The 23,856-nt window shown below is 40.3% G+C and overlaps 2 protein-coding genes across 3 annotated transcripts; one reads left to right on the top strand and one right to left on the bottom strand.

Moving 5' to 3' along the window:
- Nucleotides 1-6,997: 6,997 nt before the first annotated feature.
- On the bottom strand, nucleotides 6,998-8,338 carry GPR150 (G protein-coupled receptor 150). The gene is made up of 2 exons (XM_032213865.1): nucleotides 7,549-8,338; nucleotides 6,998-7,443 (listed from the first exon to the last, which is right to left on the bottom strand). The coding sequence occupies exons 1-2, from the start codon at nucleotides 8,336-8,338 to the stop codon at nucleotides 6,998-7,000; spliced, it is 1,236 nt and encodes a 411-aa protein (XP_032069756.1).
- Nucleotides 8,339-14,392: 6,054 nt separating this feature from the next.
- Nucleotides 14,393-22,440, top strand: RFESD (Rieske Fe-S domain containing). Of its 2 annotated transcripts, none has more exons than XM_032214766.1 (4): nucleotides 14,393-14,931; nucleotides 21,426-21,606; nucleotides 21,916-21,950; nucleotides 22,163-22,440. In XM_032214766.1, the coding sequence occupies exons 1-4, from the start codon at nucleotides 14,899-14,901 to the stop codon at nucleotides 22,424-22,426; spliced, it is 513 nt and encodes a 170-aa protein (XP_032070657.1). In that variant the 5' UTR covers nucleotides 14,393-14,898; the 3' UTR covers nucleotides 22,427-22,440. The 2 variants fall into 2 exon arrangements, with proteins under 2 accessions (XP_032070657.1, XP_032070656.1); XM_032214765.1 differs by lacking the exon at nucleotides 14,393-14,931 and adding an exon at nucleotides 15,081-15,230.
- The last annotated feature ends 1,416 nt before the right edge of the window (nucleotides 22,441-23,856 follow it).

The raw sequence follows: 23,856 nt of genomic DNA, 5'->3' as shown, positions 1-23,856 counted from the left end.
GCAGGTTCTAACCAGTTCTAGAGAACAAGTAGCAGAAACTTTGAGTAGTATGGAAAACCGGTAAATACCACCTCTAACTGGCCCCACCCCCATCTATTCTCTGCCTCCCAAGTCCCAGCTGATCGGGAGGAAATGGGGATTTTGCACTAACCTGCAAAAGGGGAGGGAATGGGGATTTTACAGTATCCTTCCCTGCCACGCCTATCAAGCTGTGCCACGCTCACTAAGCTATGCCACACCCACCAAGCCATACCCAAAGAACTGGTAGTAATTTTGAATGCCTCTATTGGCGTATCCCAACATCTAATAGAGTATTTCAGTTGTTGCATTTATACAATCATATGGTCATGCATGTTGTGACATTTCTCCCCTTACTTTCCCAATGATTTGATTGCCTTCTGGGCTTTTTTAATGTAAAAAAATGCCAAACGTATTTCTCTCTACTCCTACAGTATGGCACTCAGAAAAGAAATATACCATGTACTTTCGACTGAGGTTCTCCAAATGGTAGCCTGTAACTAAGCCATACAATGTGAGTCCTTGGTGGCATTTGAACTTGGTTGTTTGCTTGCAGATAGTTTATTACATAGGCATATGTATATGCATACATTTGGTATTGTATAAATCTAGTCCAATATTGATTCAACAAGTCATTAATTAAGCACAGTTTAGTGTGAGATAAAAATGCAGTCTATATCTAACATAAAATAAAGAATGGTTAGTCTAAATCAGTGATGGGCAACCTTTTTGGCGTGGTGTGTCAAAAATCGGCAAAAAATTGAGCATAACTCGCGTTGTGTGTCACTTCGACAAAAACATAATTTTGCGCAATTTATAGTTGCTGCTAATGGCGCTCACAGTTCCCGTTGGCACTCCGCTGTTCCCTGCTGTGGTGCGGTCGTAACCGACAGTCCCAGGAGTAGACTCTCTGTGCCGGCCTGACTGGAGAGAGGCGCGCACTGTTCCCGCGCTCCTCTCCTGCGGGTCCTCCCTCGCCGCGCTGATGACGTGTGTGCACACGGCACGCATGCCTTACCAGCAGCCCCTGCGCTCAGAAAGGGGCGGCGGCGATACAGTAAGTGAGTGTGGGCGGGGGAGATCACACGTCCCGCCCCCCCCCCCGTTCCTCCAGCACAGATTCTTTCATCCTCGGCGGCCGTGCAGGAGCCGAGGATGAATCGCATGAAATCCTGTGCGTGTCACCCCAAATGGCTACGCGTGTCAGCACTGACACGCGTGTCATAGGTTCGCCATCACTGGTCTAAATCATGACTTAAGAGGATAGTTCAACCTTGGCTCCCCAGGGCATTATTTGCTATAATTACCAAGACTGTTGGAAATTTTCAGTCCAATATCATTGATCCAAATGCTGGTTTAGATAAATACACCAACTTCATAGTGCAATTATGAAGTTAACTATAGTTGAATAACACTAATAGGATTCATATTTTTATTATGAGACATAATTATAAAGTGCCACTGGAGATGCCAAAGTTAAATAAAATATGTATGTAGCATCATCCTTTAATCTTATGCATATTATTTTTAATTTAAAAAATCTAGCACTGCTCACACATAATACAATAAACTCACATTCAAAGGAAAGAAATGGAGCAAGAGGGTAATTCAAATGATCTTGTGAACCAATTGTTATACTTTTACTGACTTGCTAAGATAAGAATATGATCGCTTGCTAAGGATAGGGGAAATCCCATAGCAGCTCTGCAGTCGATTGCAATATAATAGTTTAGAGAAGCCAAATTAAGTGGACACAGCAAACACGAGGACATCATTCTGCAAAGCATATTGTGCTAAAACTAGACTTTTAGGCTAAATAGTATACTAAGAACAGCCTTTCAATCATATATGAATTGGAGCAGTAGAAAAGGCCAAAGCCTAATTTCTTATCCCTTGTCCCTTTTTTTCTAAGCATTTTATCTCTACTTGAGAACAAATGATCTAAGTGATTCATAAGTAAGTCTTCCAAGATAAAGTACTTCCCACTGTAGCAGGTTGCATGAAAACATTTGGCCACTCTTTGAGCAATGATAGTGTGTGAAAAACTGCTTCCCAGACATGTTTAGAACAATCAAGATGTTGGCTGAAATTATTAAAGAGCAATTCCTTATATGATTTTTGTCATTTTCAAGAAACAAAATCATCCCATTAGGAATGCAGGACCTGACCAGAAGCATTACCCTCATACTTACCTGCCAACCTAGCAAGTCGAGAGCACATAAAAATTGCAAGTAGAAAAATAGGAACCACCTTTGGTGGGAAGGTAACAGTGTTCCATGTGCCTTTGGCATTTAGTCATGCTGGCCACATGACCACAGAGACTTTGGACAGCGTTCTTCGGCTTTGAAACGGAGATGAGCACTGCCCCTTAGAGTCAGGAACGACTAGCACATATGTGCGAAGGGAACCTTTACCTTTTACCATATGTATCAGATATTCAACAGGATCCCACAAATGGAACATGAGAACAAACTATTATCCAGCAGTATTTTATTCTGAGGCATATTGGAGCTTGGTATGAGGCATGACCAGAAGCCATAGATAGTAGTATTGTCCACAACAGCAATGTTATATTATCAGCACTCAGTTGACTTTGCTTATAAATATATAAAAGTACATTGATTTAGTAATGATCAACTTGTCTCATTGATTTCATTTAGTCCATAATCCAAATATTGTGCTGGATTTTATTTTATATCTAACATTTTGGGCATATGGGATATATGAACAAGGGATACACCAGTCATTACAGTATGAACACTTAGAAAATGTAAATATAAGATTTCACTCACCCAACATGTGGACATATTTGGATGTGTACAAAGGTTTATTCTTTCTAGGTAGCAAAAGTCTTTCCATTAAGGTCTCAGAAGAAGGCAGCCCCTGGTTGGACTGGTCTGGGGTTAAAGGTTAGACAAGGTAGGGCCTGATTAACACTTTGATGAAAGGCCATCAAGAAATCATAAGGCTAACTTCAGAGTAAAAAAACCCCTAACTACTACTATTATCAAGAAAAATACATGGATGTATCTATCTAGTCAGCATGAATCCTAAGAGTTGAAATCTATGCATCTTAAGCGTTTCCAAGGTTGAGAAACATAGTGAGAGTAATGAAGTGATGGAATTTTTTTTTAAAAGCCCCACCCTTTCTTTTCTCTGCTGAATTTGCCTCTCCCACTTTATCATAATAAAGTGCTCATATTCAGAACTTTTTGTCAACTTTTAAGCCATAGTCAATGAGAGATTTCAGTGGTTTTCAATGTTTACCACTTTGTTTTTTCCCATCTTTATATTTTGTTTCTGCAAACTATGTATCACACAAAGTTTAGTATTTGATTTTTTTTGAGGGCCTGAACAGTATTTCTCCTTTAGACCATAAATTTCATCAAGGGGGGAGGGGTTTCTCTGTAAGACAAATTGTCACCCTTTTGTGCCATTGGTGGACATTTTTGAAATTTAGAATGCATTTTATGCACATTTCATTTTTTCATTTTTTTTCATTTTATTAGAATTTATAGGCCGCCCTTTTCCCTGAGGGGACTCAGGCGGCTTACATAAAATAAGGAAGGGGGGGTACGAGACAGTAAACGCAAAAAAATACATAAAAGTAAAATAGTAAACAACATTCATTCATCATTCGGGTGGGGACATATTATCTTTATCCCCAGGCCTGACGGGCTAGCCAGGTCTTAAGGGCTGTGCGGAAGGTCTGGACGGTGGTGAGGGTACGAATCTCCACGGGGAGATCGTTCCAAAGGGTCGGAGCTACTACTGAAAAGGCTCTCCTCCGTGTGGTTGCCAGTCGACACTGACTGGCAGATGGAACTCGGAGGAGGCCTAATCTATGCGATCTAATTGGTCGCAGGGAGGTGATTGGCAGGAGGCGGTCTCTCAAGTACGCAGATCCACTACCATGGAGGGCTTTGAGTGACAAGTAGCACCTTGAAGCGCACCCGGAGATCATGCTGTATGGGAAATAGCCAAGCAAGAAGTATCATTTACAGCATACAAATGGGTGGGAATGCTTCCTGCCCTTTTTTCCTTTCTGAATAATATCTACCCACTCCACAACTTTTATCCCATTTAATGGGTGGAAGGAAAATGCTTCCAAGCCACAGACTGAACTGCAGTCGGGTGTAGTCTTTATGTTCTGGAAAGATTTATCAATTCCATGTAGCACCCAATGGGATTCTTGGAAACAAAATATTGGAAAACAGCACTTTGATTTATAACAAAATACAATTGCTTTTTAATTCTTTAAAAAAATAAATTATTTTAACATTAATGAGGAATTGGGATGGTAGACCCCAAAGGAGATATCTACAAGTCCACTGATACTCATGATACCATCTTAGGGATTCCAAGGGTAGTTGGCTAGGGAAATCTGAATTCACATTGTAGCTTACACAGCCATGATATTGGGTCTAATAATTATTTGAACATGGGGAATAATATCATTGGTCAAGTGAATCCTGTTTCAAAAAGAAAGGAAAGTGAGTAGGAAAGGAAAGCCACTCCAAAAAATTTCATTGCTTCTGTTATGAGAAAAATAATTTCTGATCTTTCTGAGCTGCCATAATCCCTTCCCTACTTCCGAAAATTTGATCTTAGATGTAGTGAAACGTAATTGTGCCTCTGAAAGGAACAATTGAATAAAAAGTTGACACTGATTTCAATATTAAGAAGATGGATTTTGTCCTGATCAGTACTTGTTATCAATGATTCATTTTAATGTCTGTGGACATTCTCAATCATTCAGGTCATGGTTGTCCCAAAGGTGCTTTTCAAAAGGCACCTGGACTTTCTTAGCTTTTTTCCTTAAAAATGTTCCACTTCTCATCCAAGAAGCTTCTTCATTTATCTGAAAAAGAAGAACTGAAGAAGCTTCTTGGATGAAAAGTGAACATGTTTTTAAGGGAAAAAAATCAAGAATGTCGTTTCCTTTTGAAAAGCACCTTTGGATTGATTTCAATCAACCTTAGTAACCCTTCTGGGGTACATTTCCAGTGCAAATATGTTTCCATATCGTGGATTTGATTTTATCCATTTTACATATTCTGTTTTTTTCTGTTTTTAATGTACCATTGCAGCCATTCTAATACCATTTGATATAGAGTGGTTAAAACAGAAAGGATAGAGAACAAGTCTGGTTAAGAGCACCTGCACAAAGATTTGTTGTACTGTACCTCTTTAATATGGAAATCTATTATGAAAAACTAGGGGGAATATAAGTAGAATATTAACTTGCCATATTATAGTCAATTCAGAAGCATATTGTTAAAAAATGACTAGGATGAACTACTTTTGATACTGCTTTATAGTCATGTAGAGAGAGGACTGCAAGTCTAAGCTAAAGAAAACATATTTCCAAGAAATTTTGCTTAAATCTTATAGCCTTCCTTCAACTTTAGCTTTCAGAAGTAAAAATACTCTGTTACACTATCTGCAATTGCCAATGTTTGTTGCTTATCAACAAGACATACATTAATAGCTAAAGTAACACAACTAATATTTAATTGCAAAGGAGATGAATTTCTATAAAACATTATTGAAAGCTTTCAGTTTCTGCGTTTATATCTGTGGATTTTTGTCGTTGTTTACACATGTGCACATATCAATAATGCAACCTTTACTGGGATTCATAATAGATATTAGGTCAATATATAAGTAAAACCCTTTACAATGAACAGAAAGGACTCTTATTATAATAAACTATGTCTCATTTTATATTGGACATTTATTTGCAATTAATATGTAGAATATGACAAAATAACAGAAGGCATTAATAATACAATCTCTTTGCATAGCAACAAAAGTAACCCTCTTGTTTCTCTACCTGTCTGGAAATATGAAAAATAAAACTAGTATGTGCTGTATTGATGGTTCATGCCTAGATTGGCATATATTTACATAGTCTAAGCAAGGATTGAATTTCTCTGTGTTTGATTTGAACACAAACCAAGAATACCCTTTGGGGCAGAAACATTCTGGATTGGGAGATAGCAAGGAAAATGCCAGGTAATTGGAAAGAGCTAAGTGAAAAAGAGAGAATGAAATGATCAGGGGAGGGCCAGGGGATTGGCTGACAGAAGTACAGCAGCATAGCAGTAAAGGCTTCAGGGAGATTGGTGGATGGGCTGGCCCACAAATTGTGTAGAGAAAGGGAGACAAGGCCAACATGCAGTAACATTTCCTGCTTGCCAGTAAGATGCTTCCATAGCTTTGGACAAAGTCGGACAACCACAAGCCCTACAGTGTTCTGTCTGGCTGCTCTATGACCTACCCAGAATTGTTTGACTAAGCTTACAAGTATTTGTTGTGTGCACAAAACAAGCAAACACAATTTCCAGTTTGTGTACGTCCATAAATATTACAAAGTACAAGGAGAAATGTCTGAATTTAGTGAATGCCACAGATTAAACAGCTTACATCATGTGTTACACTCCCTTGTGTATAAACAGAAACTTGTTGTATCCAACAGATTTTGGATGCAAATTACTGGAAGTGCGAACAATCCCATTTGCTTTGAACATTGACAATAGAGTAAAATGAACAAAACCTCAGACAGCCTGAAGACATCTAGTTGAAATATTCTGATATTCCACATTAGCACTTATGATAAGAGCCAGATCAGTAAAAATAAAATTCATTTGCAATGGTAATGTAGTTTTATATGGACTTAAATTCTTATAACTGAATAGGCAATTGGAAAGAACTACCCAGCTCAAAGTGGGCTCTTGAGCAAGTGCAGTGTCTTTTCCTTTCTTCCTTTTTTCAGGGAGAAAAGCCTTTGAACACGTGACCTGCAGGCAAGCAAGCAGCTGGAATCTTTTATTTTACTCTTAACTTGGTGGAGCACATTGTATTAAAAGCCCAAACAGATTTAAGGCCATCCTAATTGTCCAAAGGTCCTTTCTCCTTCTTTTGACCTTCTCTATGTGGATTCTAATGCAGCCTTCTTCAAAGTCGGCTCTCGGTCTTAGAATCTGCTCTCGCCAACAACCCGGCTCTCCTCCTTCTCTAGCTGGCTGGCTGTTGCGATGGCAGGCGTCTTCGTTTGGCAAGGGCAGAGCCAAAGTTCAGCACGATCCGCGGCCGCCCGTGGAGAGAGTCGCTGCCGGGGGCGAGCTTGCCGTCTGGGTTGTCCATCGGGGCACCGGCAAAGGCTGCGCTGGAGCCGGCGCGCCCAGGGCCGGTAACTGTGGAACAAGAGGCAGACGTAGGGATTGACGGCGCTGTTGGTGGCTGCCATCATGCTGCTCAGGGTAGTCTGGGCTTCGTGGGTGGCGACCTCGGGAGAGGCAAAAGCGAAGCCCAACTCCAAAATAAAACGCGGGAAACCGCAGAGCGCGAAAAGCGCGGCGAGCGCCAAAGTCAGCTGCAGCGCCCTAACTCGGGCGCGGGGCAGGCTTCGGGGCGCCGACGGCGAGCGGGACGCGCACTTGGAGATCGGCAGAAGCCGCAGAAGTAGCGGCGGGCTGGGGCCGGCGGCGCCAGGCAGCTCAAGGCGACAGGGTCCGGCGCTGCCGCCGGGACCCTCGTGCGACGGCTCCTCCTCCTCGGATCCAGAAGCGCCGAGGGTGGCGACGATGCGGCTGCATGTCCTGACCAAGAGGCAGGCGGGAGCTACGAAGCCCGTGATGGCTTCGTATACGGCGTAGACCTGTCCGTGCCATCGGGGCAGCTGAGGGAAGATACTGAGGCAGCGGCTTCCGGCTTGCGACGGGGCCAGCCTGTAAACGAAGAGTTGAGGCAGGGCAAGCAGCAACGCCAAGAGCCAGCCCAGCGCGGCTAGGGCGCTCCGGGCGAGCACGAAAGGCGGCAGCGAGTCCTGCGGGGGCGGAGGGCCCGTGGCTAAGCGCTGTCGCTCGAGCGCGATAAGAACCAGCATGTGCGACGGCGCCAGCAGCCCCGAGCCTTGAAGAAAGCGGAGCAAGCGGCAGGTGGCGTCTCCGGCCGCCCACCCCGCGTCTCCCGGCTCTGCAACGCGCTCGTCCTCTGCTGGAGGCAGCTGGGAGAGCAACACCAGCCCGCAGCCGTAGAGATCGGCGATGGCCAAGTGCGCCAGGAGGAAATCCATCTTCCGCCGCCTCCTGAACCGACCTCCGCAGCAGCACCCTCCGCAGCGGAGCCGATACAACAACAGGCAGTTGCCCACCAGCGCCAGCAGCATGATCACGCCCGCCCCGATGGTCTGCGCAGGCTGTCCGGGCAAAGCCCAACGGGAGGGCAAAGAAAGGTTTAAGTTCCAGGCGGGATGCTGAAGGCTGGACAAGTTGGCTCCCGGGGTTTGGCTGTCTGGCTCGAGCGCATCAGCCATGGCTCCCTCTGGCCGCCAAAACTGGGAACAAACTTTACTCTTAGAAAGCAGCCGCGCGGATTGTGTGTGGATGGACGTGCCTCGGCAGCATATATAGGGGCTCTGCCTGTCACCTGGCACTCACCGTGGGTGGGCACTCCACGAGAGGTAGAGCCTTCGCGCCTGTGCTCTGCCCACCCCTCAGCCTCCCCCCCACCCCACTTCAGCGACAGTCGCAGTCTTTCACACCCACCTGAAGTGAGCCCAGGTTTCTCCGCACACTTTGTGAAGCTGCCTTTCACATCTGAATGAAATCATCCCCTTAACCCTCCCTCCCCCTTTCTTCCACAGACTCCACGATGCTTGTTTGCTTGCTCGGTGGTATATCTGTCAAAATATGGCCCTGCATCTGAAACCTGTTGAAAAGGATCTTTTTTTTATTAGTGATTTGATTTGTATTAAAATCTGTTGAAGATTTGTAGTTGCCTTCACTAGAAACAGAATCACATGTTTTCCTAAGCTTGTCAGAGGGGGGGGGGAAGTACCAACTGATTAAAAAAAATCTGGGATACAATTTGATTTTAAAAAATTAGCAAGTTAAGGGTTTTCTTTCAATAGCGCGCGTGCACACAAACACACACACACACCACACCACACACTGACCAGGTCCTAAGTTTTTGGATAAAAATGTTGAAATCCTAACCTGTTAAAATAAGTGCAACTGAACTGAATGGAATTTACTTCTGAACATCCATATATAGATTAGATTATAGCTTTATTGATTAGCCTATAGGCCAGTGATGGTGAAGCTTTTGTGGCTCATGTGCCAAAAGCGGGAGGAGTGCAGGGGGGGGTCCGTGTATGGGTGTGCCATACCCACAATACTATGCGCACGACCTCAGCACGCATTCACGCACGACCAGCGCTCCCCCCCCATTTTTGGCGTGCTTTTTTCGCCCTCCCCAGGCTCCAGAGGCTTTATAGGAACCTGGGGAGGGCGAAAACAGCCTCCCCCCTCCCACCAGAGGCCTTCTGGAGGTTTCAGGAGCTTCCCTGGAGCCTCCGGAGTGCAAAAAACCGGCCCTATGGGCAAACGGGAAGTTCGGGAATGGACTTCCAGTTTGCTCGCAGGGTTGTTTTTTGCCCTCCAGAGTCTTCAGGGAAGCCTCCAGAGGGTGAAAAATGGCCTCAAAAGAAGGCTGAAGTCAGCTGGCCAGTGTGCCTCATGTGCCCTGACAAATGGCTCCGTGTGCCACCTGTGGCATGCGTGCCATAGATTCGCCATCATGGCTATAGGCCGTATCAAAGCACAAGGTTCAAACACATATTAGCAATAAAATCTTATACAAACAATTTAAAATAAAGAGTAAGTCATGTATAAGAGTAAGCTGCTAATGTAACTTTAGCTTTGTAAAAGTGAAATCTATTGATTGACACATTTCAAGATGTTGGCTCAAGTAGCAGAAATCCTTGCTCACTGTTGTTTTTGACCTATTTGCCCTGCTCTGGCTTGAGTGCAGGATGTCTATCAAGTGGCTTTAGACTGGCTGGGCAAGAAATTGGTACAAAAAGTTCCAAGGCTGTGAAAGCTCTAATAATGAAGCTGTTACAAAAGCGTTCCGGTGGTTGCTATGTTTCAAATGCAAATCCAATTTACAGTAAAGTCAAGGCTGAAATTCTTGAATTTCTTTCTTTTATTGCAGCCATTCTTGAGTAGGTAGGACAGTTTCTAACTATCTTACCTTGATAACAAGACTGGTTTGGTTCAGGTTGTGTTTGGAGCAGGGTGTAACCTTCTAAGAATTGGGTCTCATATATTTGTGATTCCATCCTCCCAGTAAAATGGACTCTTCTCAAGAGAAGAAACTTATGATTTCCCTTTTCTGAGGGTTTAAGAAAATAGGCCAGTGCCATGACTTCATTCCTTTACCATATTTTCCCATGAAAGGTACAAACCCTGCCAATGGTTTGGCTTTTAGGAAGTATGGTATTTTATTTTATAGGGAACGCAATGTCTGATAGTTGCTCATAACATTTTGACACCATTTTATGATTATTATTTGGGGGTTAGGGTTTTGGTTGCATTTTGTATTTTATGTTTATAAATTGGCCAGAGAGATTTAAAACGTAGTGATACTTCTACTGTGAGAAGTATTTTTTATTAAATAAATAGCTCATATGAATTCCCATTTTTTTATTTATCCAGATTCCATCTTATTTTTGTCTATCAGCTTTGTAGAAAATGGAAAACTCAGGTGCACCAAAACTAGAAAGCATTTTCATAAAGCAATAAACATGTCAGGCTTCAAATGGGTCACATTTTTCATGCATTCTCATGAAACACTCATTTTGTGTGTTTAACTGTTGCTGTTACTTTGATGCCCTTTAAAAGAAGTCTAAAGAGCATTGATTTTAAAAGGAAGCTCATTGTTCCTGATGATAATTGAACATGGCAATTTTTATATATAATGTTAGAAAAGTTTACTAGCAATATTAACTCCCAGTTTTGTAGGCCTACCACATTACTATTATCTCCATTGATCATTTGTGTATCTGGAAAGTCCTCACCAGCAATTGCCAGAAAAGGGAAATAAAAAATGATTGCTGCTACTTCTTTCCCTTGTCAAGTTTTTAGAGGAGACTGAAAAAGAGCAATACTAAGAGTGACTAGTCTGCTGGGCCTTTAATTGGGGTACATAGTGGTACATGGTTCTGATGCCAGTCTGAAATCAGTGAGTAGAACAAAAGCACAAAAAGGTAATTTGGTTGTCCTAGTATTCCATTTAATAAAAATGACAAGATTAAAGATTCTGTGGCCCTTTTATGTCAGTCAAAGCCATCTTTCTATCCGTAATTGATAAAGAACCTGTTTCCAAGTTTCATTTAACTCATAATGGCCCTGTTGTCTTTGTAGTTTGAAATAAAAATTGTATCCCATTGAGAAGCATGTGTCATGCGCCAAGTATGTATTTTAATGGCAAAGAATTGGCAGCAGTTTTCTCTAGGCAAACACTATTCAAATCTACTTGAAAAGCTGGACCAGAGTAATGTTTTGTAGTTGTTCAGAATATGACTGATCTGCTAGCCCACATTCTTGCAGTGGAATTAGCCTGGATGGTTCAATGTAACCAGAAATCTAATAGCAGGATACTACTTCAGAATGTTAGGAGGGTGGGGTGACAAGTTTTGCGAGTACTGCTTTTCAGTAGCTGTCCAGTCCTTGCAAAAGCTGCTTTCAAAAATTGATGGGAGGCCATTTGGCCCATGATTCTGTCTTGGCTTGATTATTCTTTATTATTTAGTAAATTTAATTGTAGGCTTTCATTAGTCTCTGCACCTCTTACTTTTCTCCTTGGTTTAGTATGTATATATGATTATGCATTGTTTCTTATGTCTCTTTTTTGTAAAGCACCAAGACTTTTTGGGTTAAATAATGACAGAGAGAGAAGGAAGGTCAGCTGTAGAATACTGCACTATTAATTCACTTATATTTTCATCCCAAATCAAATATTTCCTATACTTTTAACTTTCCTACAAGTATGCCCTCATTAAATGAAAGACAAAATAAGCAGAAAATATTTTAAAAGCAACCCCAGTTTTTATTCTATTAAAAAACATAACCCAATAATAAATCAGTTAGAAATGTTAGGAAGTTTTGTTTGAAATATTGAAATATTCCTTTGATTTAGAGCAATTTAACTCACCTGTTATATGACTGGGGTGGGGGTAGAGCAAGTTAAATAATATAGGGACAAAACACTGATTAGCATTCAATCCTTAAAGCACTGGTTACATTCAAACTTAAAAATGAAATCAAAAAGGACTTGCTACATAATTTAATAAATTAAATAAAATTATATTTTATAAACTATATTTTGAATCAACTTATTGTATATATTTTTATTTATTGGAAGTATAAGATAAAGTGAATAGGCTTGAATGTTTTGCAAAATATGAGGTGGAAGATTGGCTGCTGAATGATGGTTCAACATTGAGTGTATATGTACTGCCCTTTATTTGATTTCATGAATATAATCCATAATGACTTTGGACCAGTCTCTTTCAGCCCAACCCACTTCATGGGGTTGTTGTTGTGGAGAAAATAGGCTACAGAAGGTGCATTGGCTATGTTGGTTGCTTTGAGTTATTTGTAAAAATAATAAAAAGCAAAATAAAAATAATGAAAATTATGGTGACTTTAGAAGAGAGTTTGTGGGGGCCTGAATGTGATTATGATTGGTTAAGAATCCAAATGATTTATTAAATAAAATGTATGATGCAAAAACAAGAATGAAGAGGAAAACAAAGATTAAAGATAAAAGCTGTGATTGACAGGATAAAAGGGAAAAAATGCAAGGTTTTAAGATGTGCAAATGCTGATAGATATTATATACTTTTTACAAAAAATGAATGATTTTCTGTTAAATCATTTATTGACTTTGCTATGTGTGACTGTTAAATATGTCAACAAAAACAAAATAAATGGAACAGGAATATGGTACTTACGTATGTGTGGTAAAACCAGAAGAAATGGGGCCAAGAACAAATGGGTGATTAATGAACATGACTGAATGCAATAGTGAGTGACTGATTCAAAAGAAATGCTTAGAGATGGTTTGATAATACAGAAAGAATTTCTAAAGAGCAAATTGCAAAACTAATGTATAAAAAGTGGTTAGATTGAAAAAAAGGAAGACCAAAAGTTGTAATAAGATGGAATTGATGAGATCATCAATAAGTGATAAGTTTAAAGAACAAAAACAATTCATGAAGTGGTATAGAGAAATGAGTATGGTTTGTAAGGACAGAAATCTACTGGAGGGAAACAATATACTAAATATGTAAAGTAGCTTGTGCTGCAAGTCTTTTTCTTCTTAATTCTTTCATTTTTAACCCTTAATTTTAAAGGCTTTTTAAAAACTCTTTTTACACTTTGCATAGTAACTACATATCCAAAACAGAATAAAGTAATGGGTATGTTGATGAGTAAATCTGACATATTGATGTACATTATAAAATCTGATATACTGATATATTGTTGAAAGAAATGTCCTCCTGGGTTCGGCTCCAAGTGGGGAAAAAGACACTGGAGACATGGAGACTGCTTGGAAAGATGGTTTATTGGTGGACAGGACCACATGGCTTGAGTCCTGAACAGAAAAGGTGATCACATGCTTCAATGTTGGTGGAGAAAAGAGAAGAGTGAAGAGAAGCTGAGTCCATGGTTTTATGCCCTCTCTGGCCTTTGATCTTGAGCTTGTATTCTGATTGGTTGTCAGACTCCCATGGGGCCATACAGGGGCAACTCTCTAGGCTGTGTTATGAATTGAGGTGTGGTTGAGTTCTCAGATGCCATGTGGGGAGTTGGGTAAAGAGCCAATATTATCATGCCTTAACCCCATCTCCCTGGAGCTGAAGGGGAGAACTCTTTATTATATAAAGGACGGGTTTAGCCTTAATGGCCCATTGACAAAGTGGGTGGAGGCAGGAAGCCACAGGGAGCTATTCTCAATTTAAAACATGTTTCTTCCTTTTCACATCCAGGGAATATAATATTCTGCCTTTTCAATATTTCCTAGGATATTTCATTTTTCTGGGAGAGGGCTGGGTGATAACTTTCCACAATACTAAAGCTCTACCTACATTGCTTAACTTGGGCTTGCTGACAAGAAGGCTTAATTGAAAATGAACCTTCTCTGCATTTTCCACTGAATTGGAAAGGAAAGCTGCATTAGTGTAATCACCTCTTACTGCTCCCTAAAGAAACATACATTACTTTTTATATTATATTGCTTATCAGACAGAACCAGGTCTGCTGCATTTTGCTGCTGTTTCTATTTTAATTAAATAATTGTAGAATTACAAATGTGACAAGTTTGTTTATATACTAATCTCAGCCATGATAGAATACATGGTCCCATGTATGCCAACCTGATATTGAGAAAGAACATAAGGTTCAGAAAGGAGGTAAAAGCCAAACGCTGCAATAAACTGTTTCATGTTCTTCAAAAACGCTAGAAGTTCTAAAAGAGGAGAGAGAATATTTTATTTCAACTGAGTCTCACAATGCATTAACATACGACCAGCTTTAGCCAATATAAAGAGCGCAGTATTTTTCCAGGTTTTAAAAAACCTGCGTAACCTTCAACCTTTTCGGGATCTGATGAAGCTGACCTGCCCTCCAAACTCCTCTTGTTCTGTTTCAAATGGGGCTTCAGGGTCTCTTCTTCGTACCAGGCTTTTCTTAACCATTTCTCCCTATTATTCCTCTCGATCTGGCCAACCCCAGACCTCTGTGGCATTTTCCAAAAATCCACCATTTTGCTTCTGGTTTTGTTTCTTGAATAAACCAGGGTAGGCAGGAAAAAAAAAGTATTAGGGGATTTGCAAACAAGAAAGACCCTTGAAAATTTCCTCCAAAGCAACCCAAGGCATAAAGAAGCACTAATCAGCAGGCCAGGTTTTATCACGTGACGCTTATAGTGCCAATAACATTCAGATGTGACGCACCAGCAGGGGGGAGAAAAACAACCTAACCCAGGAACATCATCTTGCAGCGTAGGACTCGTAGCCAGATTTGAATGGCATCCCTTTCGACGGGCGAAATGGAACAGGTTGGTCTTCTTTAAGTAAAAGTCTTCTCTCTCTCTCTCTCTCTCTCTCTCTCTCTTTCTCTCTCCCCTCCCCGTAAGAAGAACACGTGAAAGAGAAGAGTGAATAGGAGAAAGGGCTTGAACGCAGCGCCTGCAGGGAGTTGTGGTTTTGTGGAGCGCGAAGGCTGCTGGGCGTTGTGGTTTTGCAACTGCGGACAAGCTCAGGCTGGATGCGGCACGAACGTCCGCATCGATCGCCACCTTGCGGGTGGCAAAGATTGCGTGATGGAAGTAAGCAGAATGTGGTGAGGCAGACCGAGGTAGGGCGATACAAAAAAATAAAATAATCCTGCTATGTTTGGCCTCATGATCACAGGAGTTTTAAGTAATATCTCTGTGTGACACCTCACTGTCAGCCTTCCTTAGACTACTATTCTCCAAATCTTGGAATACTTCTGTATTTTGAGTTGAAATCCAATTACATCTACGGTCCCTGGGCTGCAAAAATCCTTCCGACCGCTAGCCGACGCCAAACTTAAGCCGAATAGAAAGCTTTGGTTGCCCTTCGTTTGAATTGTCCAGATATTTGCAGCCTGGATTTCATACGCCAATGCTTGATAGAATCATAATTTCACAGCCTGAAATAAATAGCTATGTATGTATGTGCTATATATTTAGACAATCGAGGAATCGAAAAGGTGCTACATGTCCGAAGAAATGTTTCTTTTAGCTGCACTTCTAGCTACATCTGCAATTCAACCCGGTTATAATTTAAGCCTTGACAGCCAATTTGGTATAGAGGTTAAGGCATCAGGCTAGAAACCAGGAGATTGTGAGTTCTTGTCCTGCCTTAGGCACAAAGGAAGCTGGGTAACCTTGGGTCCGTCACTTTCTCTCAGCCCTATAAATCAGGGAATGGCAAATCACTTCTGAAATTACCTAGAAAACTGCAGGTAGTTGCCAACACTCGACTCAGACAAATAATAATAATAACAACAACAGTGTGATCAGCAGAAGTAAAACATATTTACTATAGAAGGGATTCCTGTAAAGAATTGCAAATTGCGAAGTTGGAAACAATCCCCAAAGAAGGGAATGGTAAACCATTTTAGAATTGCCAAGAGAACTGCACAGATGCATTAACTAGGTAACTGGGAGTCAAATTTGAAGGAGAGTTTATTTTGAACTAACGTGTAAGCTCACATTGCTGTTTTATTTTAAATGTGGCATATTTATAAAGTACCTTTTAAGGTACTATTTAAGACAGTGTGTCAGGAAGCATAAATAAATACAAAAGTAATTATAAAATGAAAAAGTAACAGCCCTGTATAACAAGTGAATTATAATTCACTTATAAGTCAAGATGAATATTTAGATCCAGGTTTGAGAGGGATCAACTGAAGCAGTTCCACCAGGAGCGAATCAATGCTGAAAAGTATCTTGCCAATTTTATCACTTTTACAGGCAGGCATATGAGTAATAGAGAGCCTGTTTGATATAGTGGTTATGATGGATTAGAAACTGGGAGATTGAAGTCTGCTTTAAGCATGAAAGCCACCTGGATTGGGTGACTTTAGGCCAGTCACCTTCTGTCAGCTCTAAGAAGAGGGCAATGGCAAACCATTTCAAAGATGTTGCCAAGAAAGTTGCATGGATTAGTCCAGGCAATGTAGGAGTCAAGAGTGAGTTAAAGATTCATATTCTCTCCTTCCCTCTCTCCCCCTCTCTCCCACCCATCTCTGTAATACACATATCTGACACTGATACAAGAATGAAAGCTGCAGTGCCAAATGAATATTTTCCTACCTATCTCTTATTGTAATTCATTTAATATGGAAACGAAGGCTATTTCTGCCTAGAAATGAGGTCAAACACTGAATAATAATAATAATAATAATAATAATAATAATAATAATAATAATGGTGGCCAGCCATTAAATATTTCTTTTTTCTCCCCCACTTCCTCCCCTTAGATTTCACGTCTTTGTATTCTGAGCCTGCTGCAGCTGTTAATGCTGTGCCAGTAGCTTTACTTTCAGCCAGTTCCTTCATAGTACATCACATACCATTTTGCTTGTTTCTCTTTTTAAGAGGCTGTTTGGCAGTAGGAAGGCTGACTCACAGGAAGAATGAGAATTGGTAAATGCAAGCTAAATATCAAACAGGATTTTCTTTAGACATTGGCAGGGGCTGATTGCTTCTCCCCGAAGCAGTGGTAGGTTTCAGGAGGTACGCCCCAATACGGGCGTACCAGAGCCTGTCCGGAGCACCGGGTACTGTTCCGGTACGGTGCTCCGGAGGGCCCACCCGCCTGCCCATGCTCCTTACCTGTCTTTAAAGTCTTCCGTGCCTGTGCAACGCTTCACCCAGCAGCTGGAACCTTCCAGAGGCTTCACTGGACGGTAAGACGCATGCGCGCGCTGCACACATCCATGTGGACAACTCCGGGCCTGTTCCAACTGTACTGGTTGGAACAGGATCCCAGAACCCACCATTGCCCTGTAGCTGCAATCCTCTCAGTTATCCATAATGTGATTTATTCGTCTGTTTACCAACTACTATGGATAATCAGGTTCCAGTCCACTGTGTGTGACTAATTGGTGTGTGGCATTGTGTTTTATTTGCTTAAGCTTGCATTAAGAAACTGCTATTGCCATTGTCCTCTTATTGTGTAAAAACCCTGTTCACCTCACTTGGATTAAGTCTTAGAAACATTGATTCATTTATTTTTTATAAAGATTTTTTTTATTTTTGAATAAACACAAACAGACAAAACACACACACACAAAACACAAAACTATCTTCCATTACAAATTGTAGAAAGTGTGTCAATTGGTTACAAAAACTTCCATGCATCCCTTCTACAGTCATCTCCTACAGTTCATATCAAATCATATATTTTAAATCAAATATATTTATATATATATTACTATAATCATACCTCAATCTTCATTTGACTATAATTGTTTTTACGTCCTTTTATATAAAATATTAAAGCAAAACCACATAATGGCATTCCATTAGCTCTTCCCAATATCATCCAGTAACATTACAACTTTATAACATGTTCTAAATAAAAATTGGTAACATTTAATAACAGAGTTTCTAAACCTCCTTTCGTAGTCACTATTTGCAATTTATATCAATTTTCCTCTTATCAAACCAATACATATATATGCATTATTATCATTATCAATCAATTATTTAACTATATCAATTATCACTTCATTTTATACATAATGCTCTAAATTTGACTTAATTTTTTATTACATCAACCTGTGTCTTTCCAGTAATAGTGCAGTCTTATGTCTCTTGCCATTTGTGGCATTAGTATCCTGGTTATTTCATCCCCATGATCATGTGATCAAAATTCAGATGTTTGGCAAATGGTTCATACTTATGACCGTTGCTGTGTCCCAAGATCAAGTGATCCCCTTTTGCAACCTTCTGACAAGCAAACTCAATGGAGAAGCCAGATTCTCTTAACTTATCAGTGATTAACTTAACAACTATGACAAGATTGTAAAATGGAGCAAAACTCACTTTAAAAATGTCTCACTTAACAACATATATTTTGGGCTCCATTGTGGTTGTAAGTCGAGGACTATGTGTATTGTTTATTTAATATTAGAAAATATGCAAACTGCTTACAGTCCTTAGTCTGTTCTTTTTAATAGAAATCTTCACTTTCCCACTTACTCCTGCTTCTTCTTTCCAGTTTCTTCTTTGCCAGATAAGGCACCGCTTCCCTTTCTTCTGTTTGCTAATAACATGTAAGCCCTTTCATGTGTTTGTCCAGAGGTATTTCTGCTGCATCGAATTGATAATTTTAATTTTAGTTTGGGGAAAAAAAGCAGTCCTTTTCAATTTTGAAGGTTTTTTTTCTGTAGGATGTGTTTTCTGAAGAACAGGGTTTCCAGATTCCATTCCAACCGGTACGGTTGGAATGGTCCCAGCGTCATCCACATGCACACGCGTGGCACACGCGGTACGCACATGCATTGTAGCTTCAGATGATGCTTCCGCAAGCCTCCACGACACTCCAGCTATTCGGCGGAGCATTACGCAGGTGCTGTACGTGCCATGCACATGTGCGGAAGCGCTGACAGGTTTACACCACGGTAAGGGGATCGGGCAGACAAGTGGGCCCTCTAAAGCACCATACCAGAACGGTACCCGGTGCTCTGGGCAGGCTCCGTACTGGGGCGTACCGCCTGCAACCCATCACTGGTTTACACACACATATAAAGCCATAATAAAGTTTGGCTTTGTTAAATTGACTCAAGTAACATCATTTGCAAAACATCACTTCCTGAATTACACAATCCTATTAGTAATGATTTAACATAGATTGACTGAAATAGAGGAGTATTTAAGAGGACTATCAGCCACCTATAAATTAATCTTTCTCAGTTTGGAATAGTTTTTTTTAGGATTATTTGCAAGAAAGCAGGACAAGTTATGTCAAACTCTGTAGTAACATTTTTACACAAGCCCCCTTCCTTTACTTGGGTTGAGACACTACAGGTAGTCTTCGACTTACAACAGCTCACTTAGTGACCATTCGGAGTTACAACGTTACTGAAAATCGTGACATGCCCATTTTTCACACTTATGACCGTTGCAGCATCCCAGTGGTCATGTGATTTACATTCAGATGCTTGACAACTGACTCATATTTATGACGGTTGCAGTGTTCATGAGTCATTTTGCTACATTCTGACGAGCAAAGTCAGTGGGGAAGCCAGATTCACTTAACAACCATGTTACTAATTTAACAACTGCAGTGGTTCACATAACATAAGTGGCAAGAAAAATGGGGCAAATTCACTTAACAAATTTTTCACTTACCAATATAAATTTTGGACTCAATTGTGGTCGGAAGTTGAGGGTTACCTGTATTATACAATGGAGCGTGAATAGAGAGGTCACTACACATGCTACAAAAGCAATTCTTTTCTTGCTGGCAAAAAAAAAGGTCAGATAGTCCAGCAGGTTTGTTTTTTGCCGGTAACTGTCAGTTGCCATCTAAGAACCGACTTGATTTGGCTCAGTGAACTTCTGTACTAAAAGACAAAGAGAACTACACACCCACTATGTCTGTTTCCCTCTCTTGAATGTGTAATTTAGGCAAGTAAGGCTTTATCTTGATATCTTTCTTATTTTTGCTTCAAATGCCACAAAGGTTGATTAGCATTTATTGATGGTTGGGCTAAGCCCATTCCTGAATTCCACAAAAAAGTGTTTTCAACAATTTATTTTTAATGGGGCTGGTTGTAATTTTTTCAGTATCCTCTCAACACTGCTTGTGATTAGGAGTGTATCTTCTAACAAGGCTTAAAGCAAATGGTAAATAATACATTGTTAGGGCATTGAATTACTCTCAGATGGAGAACTCTGTGCGGTAGGCTATCAGTACCCTGTTCTTTCTGAGTCGATGCCCATTATATTTGGTCTGGTTCCACAGCCATTTGGCTACAATGAGCCTGTCTTTCTCCAACATTCTTCCTTGAAACTGAGCACTTTGGTTTCTCTCTGTCTTTTGATATGCACCCTAACAGCACTGTTCCTGGGTTATATGTGATGGTGAGCGTAAGTTGAAGTTTCTGGGAAATCTATGGTTAGTGGGGACTGATTCTGGGTGGGTTTTGTGTTAACTTTGCTCATTTGGCGCAAAGGGGACATTCAATATAAGTATAAGTATAATCTTTATTGTTATTGTACTTAAATACAACAAAATTGGTTTTAACCTCACTGGTGCAAAATTATAACAGAAACGAAAAAAGAAAGAAAAAGAAAAAAAACTAGCTTGTGCATGGAATGATTGTATATATTGATATATTTCCCTCCTTTGAGCATTCTTCTTTAGATGACTCCATGTTGGCACTGAATTGGTTCAATAAGTTAATTACATTCAGGGACTCACCAAATGGATCAGAATGAGATACCTTAAAACAATTTTATTTCATTAACCACCATCACTCTTGGCTGAATAATGCTTATTTTATTTTCTTTCTGTTCTGTTTCACGATAGATTTATGGACTTATAAATTTTATCTTCAGAATTTGTGACCATCTTTGCTTTTCAGCTAAAGACAGCTGACCAGTGTGGCTGATTGCCAAAGACTTGATTCCTTTGGGTTTTGCAGATCTCACATGAGAAGGAAACTTGGGTCACCCTTGTGATTCTATCTAAAAGGACTGGTGGATCATGTGTTTACAAGTCTGCTTTAAAGTGAATGATGCCACTGATGATGGCATCCAATCCAATTTATTTTGCAAGGGACACCTCAATAGATAGAAAAGTTCTCCACTGCTTCCCTGTAGCCCAAAACGTTTTCTCAAAATCTGCTACAATATGTTGGGAGACCCCCCCCAAAAGATTTTCAGCAAGAACTGGAAGACCTTATGAGGAAGAAGAGAGCATATTTCTTATGGTGCACTGTTAGATTTTCCCCTTAGGTCAATTGTTTTTATTTTCATGTTAATTTTTAATGTAATGATTTTTCTTGCAGGATATTAATGAAAGCAGTATGGTCAAACCATCTAAAAGGAAGGAAATGTCTAGTCCAATTTATGTTGGTAGAGAAGATGATATTAAAAAGCTCCAGAGAACAACAGCCACTGTCCACGGGAGACAAGTTGTTATTTTCTACCATGGTGGACACTTTTACGCTCTGGATTGCCGCTGTTACCGTAAGAACTTAAAAATGCATTGAGGTTTATAGAGGTTATACTTTAATATAGCTGTTAATGTAGCTACATTCAATGAGAATAAAGCAAGTCCCTTGTTGGGTTAATGCATATATTCTTTAGTCCTGTATACTTCTTGAATAGCAAGATGCGGTTGGGAAGCTCATAAGCAGGGAATGCATGCCGTATCCCACACCTGCTTATGGTCCCCAGCCATTTGTACTCAGAACTATAATAGCTCTGAAACTAGAAATAGGGTACAACCACCATAACTAATAGCTCTGTTCTAATATATATTTTATCTTTTAATAGATGCAGGAGGTCCCTTACATCTTGGTGAAATAGAGGTAGGTAAACACAATAGCCACTTAATTTGATAGCCAATGTGGTAACCAATATTTTCATATAAATGAAAGCATCAAAAAGCGGGGACATTCCAAATACAATTAACTAAATGATCTAAATGATCAGAGACAATTTGTAGGTAGACAATATATGGCTATATTTCTAATGTTTATAAGGTAATGAAAATGTTTTTGTTTTTCCCTTGTGTCTGTAGGAAATCAATGGGCAATCATGCATTATTTGTCCTTGGCATAAGTATAAAATAACTCTGAATACAGGTGAAGGATTGTATCAAGCAATAAATCCCAAAGAACCATCTGCAGTACCCAAGTGGAAATCAAAAGGAGAAAAACAAAGGACTCACAGAGTCACCGTGGACAACGGAAATGTTTATGTGACTCTTTCAGATTTAATGGAGTATAAAGAGTCTGACTACTATGCTGAAAAATACAAAACAGAAAAAATTGCAGAGAAATAAACTTTTAAATAACATTTTGCTTCGTAGGAATGAAAAAAACTGTTGAATATAGATAGGCCTCTTAAACTACAATTGAGCTCAAAATTTCTGTTGTTAAGTGAGACATTTGTTAAGTGAGTTTTGCCCCATTTTACGACCTTTCTTGTCACAGTTGTTAAATGAATCTGGCTTCCCCATTGACTTTGCTTGTTAGAAGGTCGCAAAAAGTGATCTTATGAGCCCGGGACGCTCCAACCGTCAAAAATATGAACTAGTTGCCAAACATCCGAATGTACAACACGTGACCATGGGGATGTTGCAATGATTATCAGTGTGAAAAACGGTCATAAATCACTTTTTTCAGTGCCATAACTTTGAACAGTCACTAAATGAACTGTGGCCGGTCAAGGACTACCTGTATAAATTCTGGTCTTGTTATCTAAAAGGAATTCTGTTTCTTGGTGATATATTCGCTTAGCAACACTCCCTTAGTGATATAGGTTTTTATCCAATATCTGCAGGATCTTGGGAGAATTATTTCCAAAATATTTTCAAAATGAAATAATCCAGCTGGGACTTAATTATTCAAATATTTCTTCATGGCAGCCTCCTATGTCCACACTCAGATCAAGGACCTCATTTCCCAAGTAAAACCCAGAATAGACATGGAAAGAGATGTTTTCCACCCCACCCCACCCCTGATTCATTAAGGTAGAACAAGGACTGGTGAGTTAGGGTTGATTGTCCTATTCATTCCTATAAACAGCTCAGCATGTTTTCCTTCTGAGTGGAGCTATGTCATTATTGTTCAATCCTATGGAAAGAAGAAACTAGTTTATGCTGCCATTTTTGACCCATCAGCCAGCAAACTAAATAATAAATGTACTTACAACTATTGAACCAGACTGCAAGTGAAAACATCTTAGTTGAGGAGAAGACACAGTTTAGATTGGACTAATCAACTCTTAACCACCATCTGGCCATCCACTGTTTAACTGATAAATACTCTTTCCAGCCCAAAGCCTTTGGGCTAATTCCTAGGGAGAGGATGTGAGACAAAAGAAGAAAATCTTAATAGATGAAATGTTGCTTCTTTTCATTTAATTCCTGCACTCCAACATTACTTTGAGAATTATATGCTTCTCTTGGGGCTGGAATGACCATGGTGGATCTGAGTGTGAGACAGAAGGGCATGAAGCAGTGGTGCAATTCAGCCGATTCTATCCAGTTTGGGCGAAACGGTAGCAGTAGCGGCGGGAGGCTCTGCCCACGTCCCATTTTTGATGCTCTGCACGTGTGCAGAAGGTCCTGTGCGTATGCATTCACATTTGAAAACCGGTAGCGAAGGTAAGTTGATTTCACTCTGGGCATGAAGAGTGCTGATCCATAGAGGTGCCGAGGGTCAGACAAACTGAATGGCTGACGACAATGACCTGAGCACAGATTTTATT

This window comes from Thamnophis elegans, chromosome 3, assembly GCF_009769535.1.
Source record: "Thamnophis elegans isolate rThaEle1 chromosome 3, rThaEle1.pri, whole genome shotgun sequence".
Classification (NCBI taxonomy): domain Eukaryota; kingdom Metazoa; phylum Chordata; class Lepidosauria; order Squamata; family Colubridae; genus Thamnophis; species Thamnophis elegans.
The sequence above is the reverse complement of the archived record's forward strand: the minus strand, read 5'-3'. Positions and strand labels throughout refer to the sequence as shown.